Source organism: Misgurnus anguillicaudatus, chromosome 5 (assembly GCF_027580225.2).
Source record: "Misgurnus anguillicaudatus chromosome 5, ASM2758022v2, whole genome shotgun sequence".
Lineage (NCBI taxonomy): Eukaryota > Metazoa > Chordata > Actinopteri > Cypriniformes > Cobitidae > Misgurnus > Misgurnus anguillicaudatus.
Window position 1 is genome coordinate 22,989,314 of NC_073341.2, and position 16,165 is coordinate 23,005,478.

Sequence of the window (16,165 nt, forward strand, 5' to 3'; positions counted from 1 at the left end):
GAGCAGGAAGTAAAGCTGCGAAATCAAGGCCCCACCCTCGCAGAATGCGCATATCACAGCTGTTAATAATGACGCCACACCACCGTTTTTATAGCAACTTATTTAAAAACAAACACTTGAATTTACATTAGCGTGATAAAAACTACAGCAAATGACAGAAAACAGCTTCGGAAAAAAGATGATTGAAGTGTAATTAAATTGTTTAGTTGGTCTCAAGTCCCATAGAATAACATGGGGGAGGCGGACCCTACTGAAAAATCCAGCTTAGATCTGCATAAGCTGGTAGCTGGTTTTAGCTGGTTTAAGGCGGCACTAGCTGGTTTATGCTGGTCCTCCCAGCCTGACAAAGCTTAAAAAAGTGACCAAAACACAGCTAGACCAGCTTGCTACACCAGCAAAACCAGCTTCCTAACACCAGTAAAACCAGCTAAAACCAAGCTGGGAGACCAGCTAAAACCAGCTCACCAGCTTATGCTGGTCTTAGCTGTGTTTTTCAATAGGGGGGTTTATAACCTTTACTAGGACCAGTCACTGGGGGGCAATCGAGACGTTTTGGCTTCACTTTTCAGGGCTTGTGCGGCACGCTTGATTATTTACATTAGAGGGCATGTGAATCTTGTTGTTTGATATAAATGCTAGGGATGCACCGATATGGAAATTTTGGCCGATACCGATAACTCTTTATATTTGGGGGCCAATAACTGATATCTATAGGGCGATAAATATTCATATTATTTTCACAATAAAAAACTCCCAGACGGCGGACATCTTGTTTTTGCGCTAGACTAGCATACTCTTCTTAAGCCCGCAACACGTGTCATCTTCGTGCTATGTCACAGAAAGCACCAATCAAAACTTCACATGACCAGCAATGAGCAAGTGAAGTGGTTCAACAAACCAAAATAATCCATCATTTATCGGCTTTCATTTATCGGCCTAATTTTGCTATCAGACCGATAATATTAAAAATAAGCAGTTATCGGCCGATAACGATATGTTGGCCGATATATCGTGCATCCCTAATGAATGCAATGTAAATAACAATAATAAAACAATAATATCTATTTCACATCGCGTATTAAAGGGCCCGTATAATGTAAAATCCACTTTTAGAAGGTATTTTGGACATAAATGTGTGTAAGCAGTGTGTGAACACAACCACCCTAAAAATCCACCCACTCCTTTTTTAATCCCCATTAAACAGCAGTCTCATTAGACATGCTTGATTTTCTTGTTAATGTGATGACACACAAACAAAGCCCTGCCCACAGCCACTGACTGACTGGTTAACTTGACCCAAAAGCTTTTCTAAATGTGTTTGTTAGCCCGTTGTAGCACTAATGCGGCTAAAGATCTTAATGTCCCAGACTATATTCACAAAAATCAGATCTATTTTAACCAAAAGCAGTAGCTCAATTGCATTTAAAGGTACACACATGAAAACAGCAAGTGTAATTTTGGACATGCTAGAATAAATGATACGTGCGGTATTTTAAGCGGAACATTTACCGACAAATTATAGGCACATCTGAGACTTGTAGTACATCTATAATACATCAAGGCAGTGCATTACCTAGTAGCCAGTCTTTGAAGTAATGCAGCCACATGCGCGGAAGCTGCCCGTTCTCCTCTCGCAGGACGTACTTCACGCTGCCGAATCGCTGGTGCAGCTCGTACAGCTGAGGCTGGATCTGAGCGTAATCCGCTCTCTGGGTCACCACGTACATGTTGTAAAAGGAAAAGTACCGGAACTGGGCACGTATGAAGTCGTATTCGCCAGTCTCCCGTGGCACGATGTCGGTCAGCTCTAAACCGTCCCGGACGCGAGTGGTTCCGTACAGGCTGACCACCAGCAACGCCAAGAAGAGTAAAATCACCACCACCTGGTTAACAAACACGAACAGAGAAATGAATCAGGTTTTGGCTAGAGCTGAAGAAGCTACCATAATAGCATTCACACAGCTTTACTTGAGGTGTTTGTGGTTTTCTGAAGGCTTTGACTCACACTTACTCAACTGAATATGATACACTGGCTTTCACTAACTAACTGTCCATATGCCAAAACATATTACTTCATCTCTGGCAACCATAACCCCACTTCTAATCTAACTATGTTTGGTGCTGGTAAATAAAGGGAAATTTACTGTTTTGCCTCACCTTCGTCTTGGGCTGTAGCAGAAAAGGTGCATAGCGCCTCTCTGCAAACGATGCAAATGTCCAGCGTGAGCAAGGCGGCTCCAGGCAGCGCAAACCCGATTCTCCGAATTGAGACAGCAGATCACGCGTTGAACTCGCTCCGTCGGGGCTCTGGCAAGATGCCGTGTCCAAAACGGGGCCACTGGTGGCAGAGGCGCTTCCTGGTGGACTCGCCCTAACTCCCGTGCTGCTGCCGTTGCTGTTGTTATTGTTGTTGTGATTGGGGTTGGGGGCAAAGGGTTGGACGGAGATGTGAGAAAGGGGCTCGGCCGTGGTGTAGTAGGCCTGCGTTCTGGGGTCGTACTCAGTGCGCAGCTGGACGGTGGACTGCATGGTGATTTGGGTGTGCTGGGCAAAGCTGTGGCTGCTGTAAGAGGGTGGAGGACTGTAACGGCTGGATTCAGCGGAGGAGTCGCCGTACGCCGCCTGCGGCTCCAACTGTATCACCCGGTTGGCACAGGGGCTAAAGAGGAGAGATAGAAACTACATTTTAGTAACAATGCAAAGTCGGCAACACCAAAGCTCCAAAAGTATGAAAAATATTTTTATTTTTTTAAAACTAGTGTATGGCATCAAGGTAACGTTTCGAGGATGCAGGCTCTTCCTCAGACAAATTAAGTAACAAAAAAGCATCATTGTAATTATTTAGATCATTAATGCATGGATATTTCTTGCAATATCAATATTTAAAAATGTATAAATGTTTGAGATAACTAGAAACTATTCGAGGTAAACAGGTAACTGACCAGCTAACCACTATTGATGATCTTAGACATTTTCCGTCTTTTAGATGTGGCAACCTTTGAGCACTTAAGCAAATGTATGTAAATACAACGCCATTCAGCTTTCCAGTCCAGAGCGGTTAAAGTGAAGAGGCGAGTGAGTAGCATTGACTAGAAGGAAAACGTTTCAACCATGGTGAAAGTTTAAGCATCAGGTTTAATTTCCTGTGGGAGTTTGGGGGCATGACTAAGAAAATAAAACATGTGGTGACTTTCTCCCTCTCACATCAGACAAATGTTGCAGCGAGCAGGAGAAGCAACAGCATGTCTTTTTTGAGGGCCCGGGGCCACAGACATCAACACACACATAGACACACAGTATTTTTGTTAATTGTGTTGTTTACATTGCACTGAATGTCATTTAAGGCTACGGCGTAATTTAGCAAAAACAAAAACCTTCATATTAATAATTATCAATGGTTTGTATCACAGAAACAGGCAGAAAATGTCTGTATATACTGAAAATGTTTTACTATGATAGATTACAGTACAGTAGAGGTTTATTATATGTTTATGTGGATTACCTGACAAAACAACAAAAGATGTCAAATCGGCGATCCTCTCTGCGGTACAGATCCATGCTAAGGATGGCAGGAAAGATAAGCAGCACCATAGCAAAGTTGAACACCACGACCACGGCCGCCTGAGCAAAGGACAAAGAGAGAAAACAACTTAAGACCTTGAATCACACATTTACACAAAAGCAATCTTATACACTGTTTTACACACACATCTTCAGAGGGTCTATGCCAAACCATAATAATTTAAACCCTTTTTCTATAAATAAAACACAACGCTTACTACTCTTACTTAGATTATCTGATTTTCAGAAAAATTCACTTAAACGTACAATTATATATACACACACCGCCATGTATAAGCATCAATCATATCGTCAACACTTGCCAATATTTTGTGTTTGAAGTAGATTTGCATTACGATTAATCGCGACTAATCTATTGCAGAATAAAGGTTTTTGTTTACATCATATATTTGTGTGAACTGTGAATAATAATGAAATATATATAATATGCACACATGCATGTATGATTGTAAGAAAAATAAATAAATAAATAAATAAATAAATAAATAAATATATATATATATATATTTATTTATTTATTAAGTATTTATATTTATATATATATAATATAAATTATACATAAATATACAAATGTATATACACAGGTAAACATTTCTTAAATAAATATATGCATGTATGTTTATTTATTTATACAAAGTTATTATACACAGTACACACACATATATGATGTAAACACAAACAACAAAAGATTCTGCAATAGATTAATCATGATTAATCGTTATGCAAACCTATTTTGAAGTAGTAATTATTATTATTTATGTCAGTAAACTACAACAAATATATCAGATTTTTCTTTTTTATCTAAAAATTCATGACCGCTATAAATTCACAAAAAATTGCCAGAAATAAGACCAACAGTCATTTTAAGATTTTCAACTCATTTAACTCTTTCCCCGCCAGCGTTTTTTTTTAAAGTTGCCAGCCAGCACAAGCATTTTTTATGATTTTCAAAAATGTTTAATGCATTTCAGAAAATGTTCTTCACGCTGTTTAAACTGTTTGCCCTAAGGGGAAACTTCCAGGATTTTATAAGTTGGATAATAGGTGAAATACGGATTGCCAAAAAACTCATCGTTGGCAAGGAAGCGTTTTCCCCTTATTGACGAGTTAACTTGTCAATGGCGGGGAAAGAGTTAAATGCCCACTGAAGTGCCTTGCAATGTGCAGCATTATTAGCACTATTATTCTTAAGCCTATAATTTATACTGAAAGGAAAAAAAGTTTAATTTTAATGTCATGGGGGCTTAAAATGCTTTAAAAAAAATCAAAGTTGCATGTAAAAATTGTACAAAAACACATGTACAGTATGATTGGTGAATAAAGGTAAAATGTGGTGAAAATGCACCACAAGTTCTGTAAACTGGCCCAGAGCCATTCCTCTATCCTCACTGATGAATTCGATGGCAATCAGGGGTTTACATTCAACCCATGCATTTCCATATGGGCCGGATCTCCATTCACACATTAAAGCAGACATCAACTGACTATGAACTTTGTTAAAAAAGATTTTCTCACAGTTCTGTTAGATAAGGCTTTCCTAAGTCTTGGGAAGCAGCCACCTACAAAGCCAATGCATCACACGCTCACTAAAGAAGACCTAACCAAGCCAAGAACTCTTCGGCAGTGTATGGAAATGAACAAATGATTGGAAACACTTAATCCTTTTTTATTCCACTGAAACTCGCAGAATGAAAGCGAGCGACTACATGAAAGAAAATAAAATGACAATATGAGACAAGAGGGCAGATTGAAGCATGCCTGCCCTAGTTAGGGTGTATTTTTTATGGGTGGAGGTTGGAACCATGTCAGACTGCCAGACCACCCAGAGCGCAGCTCCGTCTTACAGTGCCAAGACGCGGTGAAACGTACATATAACACTATTAAAATAACAGAATATTAGCAAACTAAACTTTTTAAATAGTTTTAGTTCTGTTTGTCAGTCATAAAAAAAGAAAGTTAAACTGTGCCATAGCCTCAGTTATACACACTAAACCATAACTATTATGACTATTAACAGACTGTTAAGATGTCCTAAATAATCCAAAATATCTGGGTGATTCTTGCGAAATAGACTTATGAGGTGTCATGAAACATTTAGAAAAATAAAGTAAATGCAAAGTAAGATTATCAAAATAAGAAGCATACAGTTAAAAAAATCTCTTCACGTACTATTTGCACATGATTTCAAATGACATCATACAAACCAAGTTTTTTTTCACATTTAAGGGGAAAACCTTCATTACCGCAATGTGTCCATGACTGGATTTTGGTTCTTTGACATGAAAATATTTATAATTAAAAAATCTAAAAAATAAAAAGCTTGAGTGCATGTTATACCATAAACATTTACAGTAAAGATACATGTGCTATTTGGTGATCATTGGTAAATGTAGAAACAATAATACGGAATATAAGTGTGACCAAGAACATTTTCTCATCCTCCGCAACAATTTTCAATCATTGTTTAAGCCCTCAAGGAACTAACATTTTTAAAAACGGGACATAATTGACTGTGACACTCAAGATGGCTACCAAGTAAGCAGTTCTTATTTTTCCCTTCAGATAAAAGTTGAAATTTTGTTTGTCATAGTATCTAGACAACTTTTTTGAGTTTGTATATGCGTATATTAATGTAATATCATGTTGCGGTAATGATAATTTTTTATAATGATAATCTAATAATGTAAATAATTCTATAGGAAATATTTTTAAATCCTTTAAAAATAATGGTTATAGTAAGTTCAGACCTTAATCTTATATGTGGCTTTAATGGCTTTTTTAAAAAATCTGATGCTGGACACCTTCTAAGTCTGGATTTCGTGAGAATCACCCATCTGGGTCAACATGAAATAGCATTTGCACACCATTTATACATTGATTATTTGTATATATATATATTGTTAAAATAAAAGGGCTTGGTGACATCAGCCAAGAGGCAGAGCATTTAATAAAATTTAGGAATTTAATAAACAATATTTAGACATTTAGTGACTTACAACATTGAGGAAAACAGTAAAGCGATTCATCTCGGAAAGGCGGTTAGAGAAGTGCAATACAGACTAACAAAATTTCAAAGAGAAATACTCTAAAATAACATTTTGATTACAAAGACAAACATTTCTTTCTTTAAAATAACCCACAATGATGAATTAAACACAAAAAGACCAAAAACGTGTATTAAAGTAAATAAGGTAAATTTTTCAAAAGACAGCACAATTAAGACTCAAAAGCTGAGGTAAACATGCAGAGAACAAACACCACTTGGAAAAAGCAAAGAAGTAAATATTTAGACACAAAAGCTCAAGCAAACACATTTGAAAACAAAGGCTGACAAGACGGCTATAAATACAGCATCTTGAAAAGCATATCTCTTCGCGGTGTGTGTTCTCAGCGGTTTTGAAGATGAGTGTTTTCAGGCACCGCTGAACAGGTGCCAGTTGGAGTGCTTCTCAGTGAAAAACATTGTGTGCGTGTCTGACGGTCGTGTGTGAGACATCAATCCACACATCCTAATACTAGATCTACTACAGCGCTGTAGGAGTGTACGAGCGTGCCCGTGTTTGGGCGTGAGCCACGTCTCGCGTGTGGTCGTCGTACGGCTTTATCCCGCACATCATTTTCATGACAATATACAATCAACGTGCTGACACAAACAGCCAGGGCACAACTCTCAGATATAGAAAGAAATGTTGGATATCTGTTTAAAAGATCAAAGATTCCCGCAGAAGGGAGGCTGTCCGTAGGGTTTAACGTGAGATTTGTGCGAGCATGTTTGTTGAACAGAACAAGGCATCAGTGTGTAAATCTCTGCATGTGTCTCTTTGCAGCTGTGTTGGCTGGGGGATGGCGGTGAGGTTACTTCACCTAAAGTTCAAGGGTTAAGCAGCCTGTACATGTGTGTTTCACGTGAAGCGCAAGAGATTTTCAAGTTTAAAACCATGTAGTAGTAGTTTAAAAAGCTAAATTCAGTACGATTGATCAAGCTGGTTTAACGGATTAGTCAATTTTCTTTAAAAAAATCCAGATAATTTACTCACCACCATGTCATCCAAAATGTTGATGTCTTTCTTTGTTCAGTCGAGAAGAAATTATGTTTTTTGAGGAAAACATTCCAGGATTTTTCTCATTTTAATGGACTTTAATGGACCCCAACATGTAACAGTTTTAATGCAGTTTAAAATTGCCGTTTCAAAGGACTCTAAACGATCCGAAATGAGGCATAAGAGTCTTATCTAGCGAAACAATTGTCATTTTTGACAAGAAAAATAAAAAATATGCACTTTTAAACCACAACTTCTCGTCTATCTCCAGTCATGTGACGCGCCAGCGCAACCTCATGTAATTGCGTAATGACATTGAAAGGTCACGTGTTACATATATATGAAACGCACATTTGCCGACCATTTTTAAACGATAAACTGACACAAAGACATTAATTCGTATCATTCGACATACAAAAACGTCGGAACGGTCCTCTTTCTCCACACTTGTAAACACTGGGGCGTAGTTTCGCATACGTCCTCCGTGACCTCTTGACGTGATGTCGTATTGCGTGAGGGCGCTGGCGCATCACAGGACCGGAGATAGACGAGAAGTTGTGGTTTAAAAGTGCATATTTTTTATTTTCTTGTCAAAAATGACAATCGTTTCGCTAGATAATACCCTTATGCCTCGTTTGGGATCGTTCTTTGAAACTCCGTTGAAAATGCAATTTTAAACTGCATTAAAACTGTTACATTTTGGGGTCCATTAAAGTCAATTAAAATGAGAAAAATCCTGTAATGTTTTCCTCAAAAAACATAATTTCTCTCGACTGAACAAAGAAAGACATCAACATTTTGGATGACATGGTGGTGAGTAAATTATCTGGATTTTTTTTTAAAAATTGACTAATCCTTTAAATGCAAACAATCGATGGACAGATGAAACCAATGCGATTCATTTAAAGGAACGGTTCACCCAAAATTTAGTCATCATTTACCCCCCCCTCCATGTTTTTAGAAACTGGTACGTTTTTATGCATGACACGGGAGATTTTGGAGAAAGTACTGCTTTTTTCATCTGTGCATTTACAATAAATGATGGTTTTCAAGTTTCAAAGGGACACAAAACCATTATCAACCATTAAGTTATTATATCAGATGATCAATATTCTACTATATCCTGACTGACAGTCTTTTTACTGAAAATTTTGATATTTGCCCCCAGATTTCCTTGAGTTCAGAAAGGAAGTATTTACAAACAACTCTTTTAGACTGGTTTAGTTAATTGTATCCACAAATTCATTGAAAAGTTCATACTTTGTCCACAAATCCAGCATGGCCATTTCTCTAATGGGTTCACATCAACGAGAATGAGAGCGAGATTTCTGAGCTAACACAAAGCTAACACATGGTTTCAGAAGACTTTGAACATCATGCACTTATCAAACAGATGACTTTAATAGTGCGTGTACATCCTTTTAAAAGACCGAAAACTCCAATGTAATTGTAGGGGAAGTAACTAAAACCAGCAAAATGGTAAGTAAACGATGACAGAATTTTTTCCTTAAGCTGACTGTCAGGTTAAGTCAAGTACAAGTTGTGGTCAGATCTCCTGCTCAGCCTCTTTGCAATGTCACTTCCACAGCACTGCAGTCGTAAATAAACCGCAGATGTGTGGAACAACAACCCCCCGCTCCCAGATTGAGTTACGTGCCCACGATCTGCACACTTAGGGGGCCGTACCACTAATCACGCGCAATGGGGGGGTTACAGGCCACGCCAGCTCTTAACCCGTCACACGCTCTGTTTGATGAATGAAATCAATAAAAAGGAGAAATCTGGAGCCAATGAATGTAAAGAACGCAACCACACACACATACACAGGGCTGCTACAGGACTTTTATCCAAACATACATCGGAAATATAAACAAACAGATATGTCATTTAAATAACATTCCTGCTGGAGATATAACACACATACCTGTAAGGAGAATGCTCGTAGTGCAGGAATAGGAATGAGGGCGGCCATGAAGAAAGCTGTGACATTACTGATAGAGGTGAGGGCTACGCTCGCTCCAGTCCTCTTTAAACACTCGCCAGTCCGGTCCTGAGAGAGAGACAAGGAAAGAAAGCAGGAAAGATTACAATAAATCATCACATATATTCAATCTAGGGAAAGCAATGTAGTCAATGCAATTTACATAGGGGCCAATGACATGACGTTAATTATTTTGTGTCCGTATGAATAATTAAATGTAAAAGGGTTAAAATTCAAAATAAAATGTCTCTTTTTTTGAGGAACTTTTGAAGTCTAAAATTTCTGATTTTATTTCATTTTAAAAGAACATTTGGGGGAAAATTGCAAAAATGTCAATGTGGTGTAACCGATTTGTGTCAATTGGTGTAACTAGTATTTTTTTAAATTAAAATATAAATACATTCATAAAAAATGTGGAATAAAATATAGTCATCTAGTTTAGTGTAATATGTTTTTTTACATACATTTTTACATCATTTGTCAAAGATTATTTATAAAACAGCATATGTCAGGACAAATATTACAAAAACGCATTAATATTTACACTTAGAAAAAACTAATAAAATTAAATATATATATATATATATATATATATATATATATATATATATATATATATATATATATATATATATATATATATATATATATATATATATTATGATTACGCTTACATGCCATCAAGGTGAATAAAATATTTAATATTTCTCATTCTTTTGCGCAATTGACATTTTCAGGTCCATTCAGTCATAAAAATGGTGCAAATGTAATTTTTTTATTGCATGAAATTAACATAAATACATTGAAATAAACCTGATGCGTGCTTTTAAAACAAGTTTAAAAAAAAATCTCATCTTGCCAAACCGTTTTTTACACGTAAATCAATAAATGACGATTTCTAAAGAAAGACGATTTATTTTTTTGCAGCGAATAGGAAATTAAAAGTTTCATCACACGCCCACCTACAAACACACTTAACTCAAGAGGCAACGTTTAAAAAATGTAATAGTTTATTACTTTTCAGACATTGATGGTTGACAATGATGTACTCAATGATAATTCAATTTTAATTACTTGACAGCCTCATTTAACTTCTGATGAAGGTGTACCTTTGCTCTGACGTTTCCATCAAAAAGGACTAACTATCACACAACATGCCGTGACAACTTAATGAGCTGCACTTCTGATGAAAAGCTTTTCTTTATATTACCGCTATTATTCGGATTTTCGGAAGGAAACGCAAAAAAGAGGATCGCTACCCTTCCCTCATCCCTCACTCACACAGAAATATTTTCCATCAAAGGCAAGACATATCCTTTTAAACAAAGCAGCCCGGGGCCCCGAAACACGATTGGCTCGCTGTCTCGTAAGGATAAACTCTCCCTCCTTGATTCAAAGCCATTTGGGGTGAGAGACGGATGAGAAACAGTTCCAAACCCCACCTCTGTACACACAGAGGTAGAAATGAGGAGAGAGAGAGAGAGAGAGAGTGAGTGAGTGAGAGAGAGAGAGAGACGTGCAGGACCACACAAAGTGAAATTTAGGACAGATCTGCTCTATTCGCTCTCTCTCCTCCCAGGGGAACTGTTTACTCTCTACACAAAAGTGTCACTGCACGCTGTGCGATCTCACATAAACACAAGCAAATACATGCCTGAACTCACCTCGTCTGCATGAAAGTACTCTATCGCCTCACACGCACACCAAACCTACACACAGATACCCCTGACAGATACAACGATGTAGAAGTACGCACAATAACAGACTATCAACAAGATTACTTTCATATTTATTATCCACACAACTGCCTTTCGCCCGATCTAATCTTATTTAGAAAAATAAAATACTCAGATGTCTTAATGCGACTTGTAATAGCACCATAACTACTATAAATCAGTTTCCTTACAAATAAAAGATTATGGTGGTACCATTAGATGGTACTTTAACTAGGGTTGAGATTTTAAGCCCGGAGTACAGTCTGTTTTTACGTGCATGTGAACGTACGCACACGGTTGACCACAAAGCCTTGCAAAGCATAGTTTATTTGACTCATACATGTACACAAACGTTGAACACATGCACATTGCAACAAAATGCAATGCATCTCGTGGGCTACATGCATTTTCCTATATGCGCATGTGTGACCTACGAGTACAAAAATCCGGCTGTGCACGTCCCATTCTCATGACGAAAATTGCATCACGTGCACTGTACGCGGAACCTCGCATATGTATTATACTTCTAGCTTTATAGTGGATTAATGACATCTGTCATTACATCATTTATAAACAACCACAACTTAAACAAATACTTTTTTTTCTAGAAAAAATTGACTTAAAAAGTGCCATTTTAAATGGCTTGATATTTCGTTATATTGCACAGACTGTACAGAGTATAGACGGTTTCAGCAGTAACAACATAAACAAGAAGCTGTCGTGGTCGGCACGTAAATTCTGGTAAACTCCGCTAATAATATTAATATTTATATAACAAGCAACAAAACTACACATAGATTACCTAAGACACCAAAACATTTGTTATTTTCGACATTTGTTCAAGGGATAAGTTTAGCAACTAGTCAAACCAAGTTCGGATCCAGACGTGTATCGCGTCAGCGCACGTGCGTCCGATGAAACCATCTTTAGAGAGTTGCACCGCCAAGGAAAGATTTTGTTAGCGTTGTGTGGGAGAAACGTCTTCAGCCACACATCGTTCAGTGGCCCTCACCAGCACTGCCCCAGATCAAAGCGTGCTAGCGTTTGAAGTTACATCACAGGCCGGGCAGGTACACACACATTCCTTTAGGTAAGTGATAACATGAGGGTACGCTCCGATATCCCCCCTTCTCCCTGATAACACGCTAGCTCCCTCATTCTGAATGGACCGTCTTGTCTCGACACTATCTCTGAAAGTGCAGTCACTTCAGTGTTTGTGAGATGGCTGCGGCTCTGTTGCGGGTGAAAATGGTTGTTGTTTACGCGTGTGCCCTGTTTTCAGGACATAAGGAGAAGATAACGCACCTCAAATGGAATTCTTTTGTTCTGGCCGGTCTCGCTGAAAGCGTGAGCCAATAGAAAGACATCGTCCACTCCTACGCCGAGGGCCAGGAATGGCAACACCTTGATGCAAACAAAAAACACAGAAAAAAAACCATAAGTGAACGTAAATATTTGTAGACAAATAAAGAAGTGTAACATACAATGCAGGGAACGCGACTTTAACTACAGTAAAAAAAAGTTGCGACTACTGTGAAGCTATATTAAAAGGCAATTGTTTAAAAATGTCTAACAATATTCAAATGTATTATTAGGGCCCGAGCACACCAGGGTGTGAGGACCCTATTGTTTTTGCTCCGTTTATTATTATTATTATTATTATTATTATTATTATTATTATTATATTCCGAAATGAATCACATTTTTGAAGGCCTAAACATACCCGAAAACTCATGAAAATTTGCACACGCGTCAGAAGTGGCGAAAATTTACATGTAGTATAGGCGTCAGAAGTGGGCGTGTAGAAATGGCTCGATAGCGCCACCTGTAAAATTTCAAGAGAACAGCCCCCCCACTACGAAAAACGTACAGATACGAAATTTGGTAGGATCATCTAGCACCCCAAGACCTACAAAAAAGTCTCTTGGAGCGAAGCTCTAAACCCCACAGGAAGTCGGCCATTTTGAATTTTTTCTGTCATTTTTTGACATTTCCAAGCGTCGTACTTTAACGAACTCCTCCTAGAGATTTTATCAGATCATCATCATATTTGGTCAATCTCATCTAAAGGCCTTTGCAATGTTAAATTGCAGAGCTTTTGACTTTTCGTTGGAGGGTGTGTCTGTGGCGGCCTGACAAAGTTCAGCGTTTTCGCCATGAAACAGGAAGTTGTTATAACTAAGGCATACAATGTCCAATCTGCCCCACACTTCACAAGTTTGAGAAGGGTCTTGGCCTGAACACATTTCAATGCCAATATTCAGCTTCAGTCATAGCGCCACCTAGCGGTAGCAGGAAATGCCATGTTTTACGCTGTGATTTACTGCTCTTAGAGATTTAATCAAATCATCATCATATTTGGTCAGACTGATGTTAAGCCCTTTTCCGTGATAAATTGCGAAGATCTTGACTTTTCGTTGAAGGGCGTGTCTGTGGCAGCCTGGCAAAGTGTGATATTTCGCCATGAAACAGGAAGCTGTTGTAATTCAGGCATACATTATCTGATCTGCCCCCGACTTCACAAGTTTGATAAGGGTCCCGGCCTGAACACGTCAATATAACAATAATCAGGTACAGTCATAGCGCCACCTGCTGCACACAGGCGGTGTGGCACATCAGTTTCCCTTTGAATATCCACCTGTATTTATCCACTTTAAATCATACCCCCCTGGTTTACTGCTTTACTAATGCCATAGGGTAGCGGTGAACATGCGTGCGAGGGCCCTTCCATCGCTGCTTGCAGCTTTAATTATATATTATTATTAATTCTATATTACTAAATATTCACATTTATTATTCAATTATATATTATTATTAATGCTATATTACTAAATATTCACATGTATTATTCAATGATATAATATTATTAATACTATATTACAAAATATTCACATTTATTATATAATTATATATTATTATTAAGGCTATATTACTAAATATTCACATTTATTATTCAATTATATATTATTATTAATGCTATATTACTAAATATTCATATTTATTAGTCAATTATATATTATTATTAATGCTATATTACTAAATATTCACATTTATTATTTAATTATATATTATTATTAAGGCTATATTACTAAATATTCACATTTATTATTCAATTATATATTATTATTAATGCTATATTACTAAATATTCATATTTATTAGTCAATTATATATTATTATTAATGCTATATTACTAAATATTCACATTTATTACTCATAGCCATTTATTTCACACAAAAACAATGTTTTAAAATACATTAACAATGTCTTGAACTGATGCACTTGCACTTAATACAATAAAAAACTAGACTTCAATGTATGTAATATATAAAAAATCTAAAATGTACTTATTAGTTGTGTGTATGTGCTGATGTGTATGTGACGTACCTGCGTGGTAGCGGCATTAAAGGAGATACCCAAGAGAGAGCAAAGCCCCAGTCCAGCAGCGACGGACAAAGTGACCAGCAATACTCCGGCCAACCCCACGGCTCCCTGGGACTTGGCACAGTCCCATCGCAGCATGGTCAGACACGCATAGGCGAGCATGAGCGTAAAAAAACACAACCATTATGTTAATCTGACATGATCACATTATCATAGCCCATGAGAGGGCAGCAGCGGCAGTCATGCAACGGTAACATTCATTTACATTTATGCATTTGGTAGGTATATTCAAAGCTACCTCTTCAAACAAGGCATACATCTTTCATCACTATGTGCGTTTCCTGGGTCTCATGACCTTTGCGATGCTAATGCTATGTTTACCATTTTAGCAACTGAGCGTTTCCACCAAGTCCGATTTTAGAATATAACAATGCGACGTGATCGTTAATCAGCAGAAAACTATTATTTTTGTCTGTGAACATGTTAGATTTTCTTGTTGCTTAGCTGAGGACAATACAAAACTTCATGCCAATGATCCATATTTTAGTCCTGAATACTATTGGGTGAGTCCTTATCAGGTTAACATGACTAAAGCAGATAAATGAAGCTGGACGTGCTTCAACCTGAACAAAAGAGGAAGTCTAGATAAAAAACAAAAGCTCTTCACGCTGGAGATGTGAGGATTGAGTTTACCATGAGGAGGTAGCCGCTGGCGATGCGAATCACACTGACATCAGAGAAGGACTTGAGGATGTCTTCTAAGGTGGTGGTGGTGAACGTGAGAACCTTCTGGGAAGAATTTACAGACACACTTTGCTGGACCGCCTGAGGACAGAGAGAAAGAGAAGAAGAAAATGATTTTAAGAGACGTCGTTTCATATTTATCTTCTCGCTTTCATTTTGTCTTTTGGTCCCTCTATCGAAATAAACTAATTCAAAATCCCAGTTTTCCACCCCACAAATGTTTCTGCAAGGCAAATATTCCAGAAATGAATATCGCAGCCCCACCCCCTAAAACCACACACACTCAGATCTACAAATGCACACATGTTTAGCCCCACGCACACACGCACATGCACCAGAAGGAAACCCTATGCCAAGCGGAGGTCAGGGCTGACAAAACAGAGACCAGATGATGTCACACACACAAGCCACCAATGGGACGGCAGCTGTGAAAGAGATTGAGCGCTGAGCGGGTTAATGCGTTCCAGACGGTCCTGTCAAATACACACACACTGATACCACACACACGCAAAAAAACACAAGTGCTGGGGCCACTACACCAAAAAAGGGGTCGATTCTGCAATAGACACCCACTCTAGCAAAAACAGACCCTTTGGGTGTGCTGTAATAATCCCACCACACCAGATGCTCGGCGATCTGTTATTGATATTATTTTACAACCATTTACCCTATACATAAAATTGAGTACAAATAGAAAAAGAAACTCGACAAGACAAGTAA

The 16,165-nt window shown here is 37.9% G+C and overlaps 1 protein-coding gene across 1 annotated transcript in view; it reads right to left on the bottom strand.

Moving 5' to 3' along the window:
- ptch1 (patched 1) overlaps window positions 1-16,165 on the bottom strand; it is a 73,985-nt gene that overhangs the window by 30,795 nt on the left and 27,025 nt on the right. Inside the window, exons 9-15 of the mRNA XM_055168000.2 lie at window positions 15,395-15,526; window positions 14,705-14,860; window positions 12,624-12,722; window positions 9,547-9,672; window positions 3,503-3,621; window positions 2,158-2,659; window positions 1,574-1,883 (exon numbers count right to left, since the gene is read on the bottom strand). Coding sequence (XP_055023975.2) covers window positions 1,574-1,883; window positions 2,158-2,659; window positions 3,503-3,621; window positions 9,547-9,672; window positions 12,624-12,722; window positions 14,705-14,860; window positions 15,395-15,526 — 1,444 coding nt within the window. The remainder of the gene's footprint in view (window positions 1-1,573; window positions 1,884-2,157; window positions 2,660-3,502; window positions 3,622-9,546; window positions 9,673-12,623; window positions 12,723-14,704; window positions 14,861-15,394; window positions 15,527-16,165) is intronic.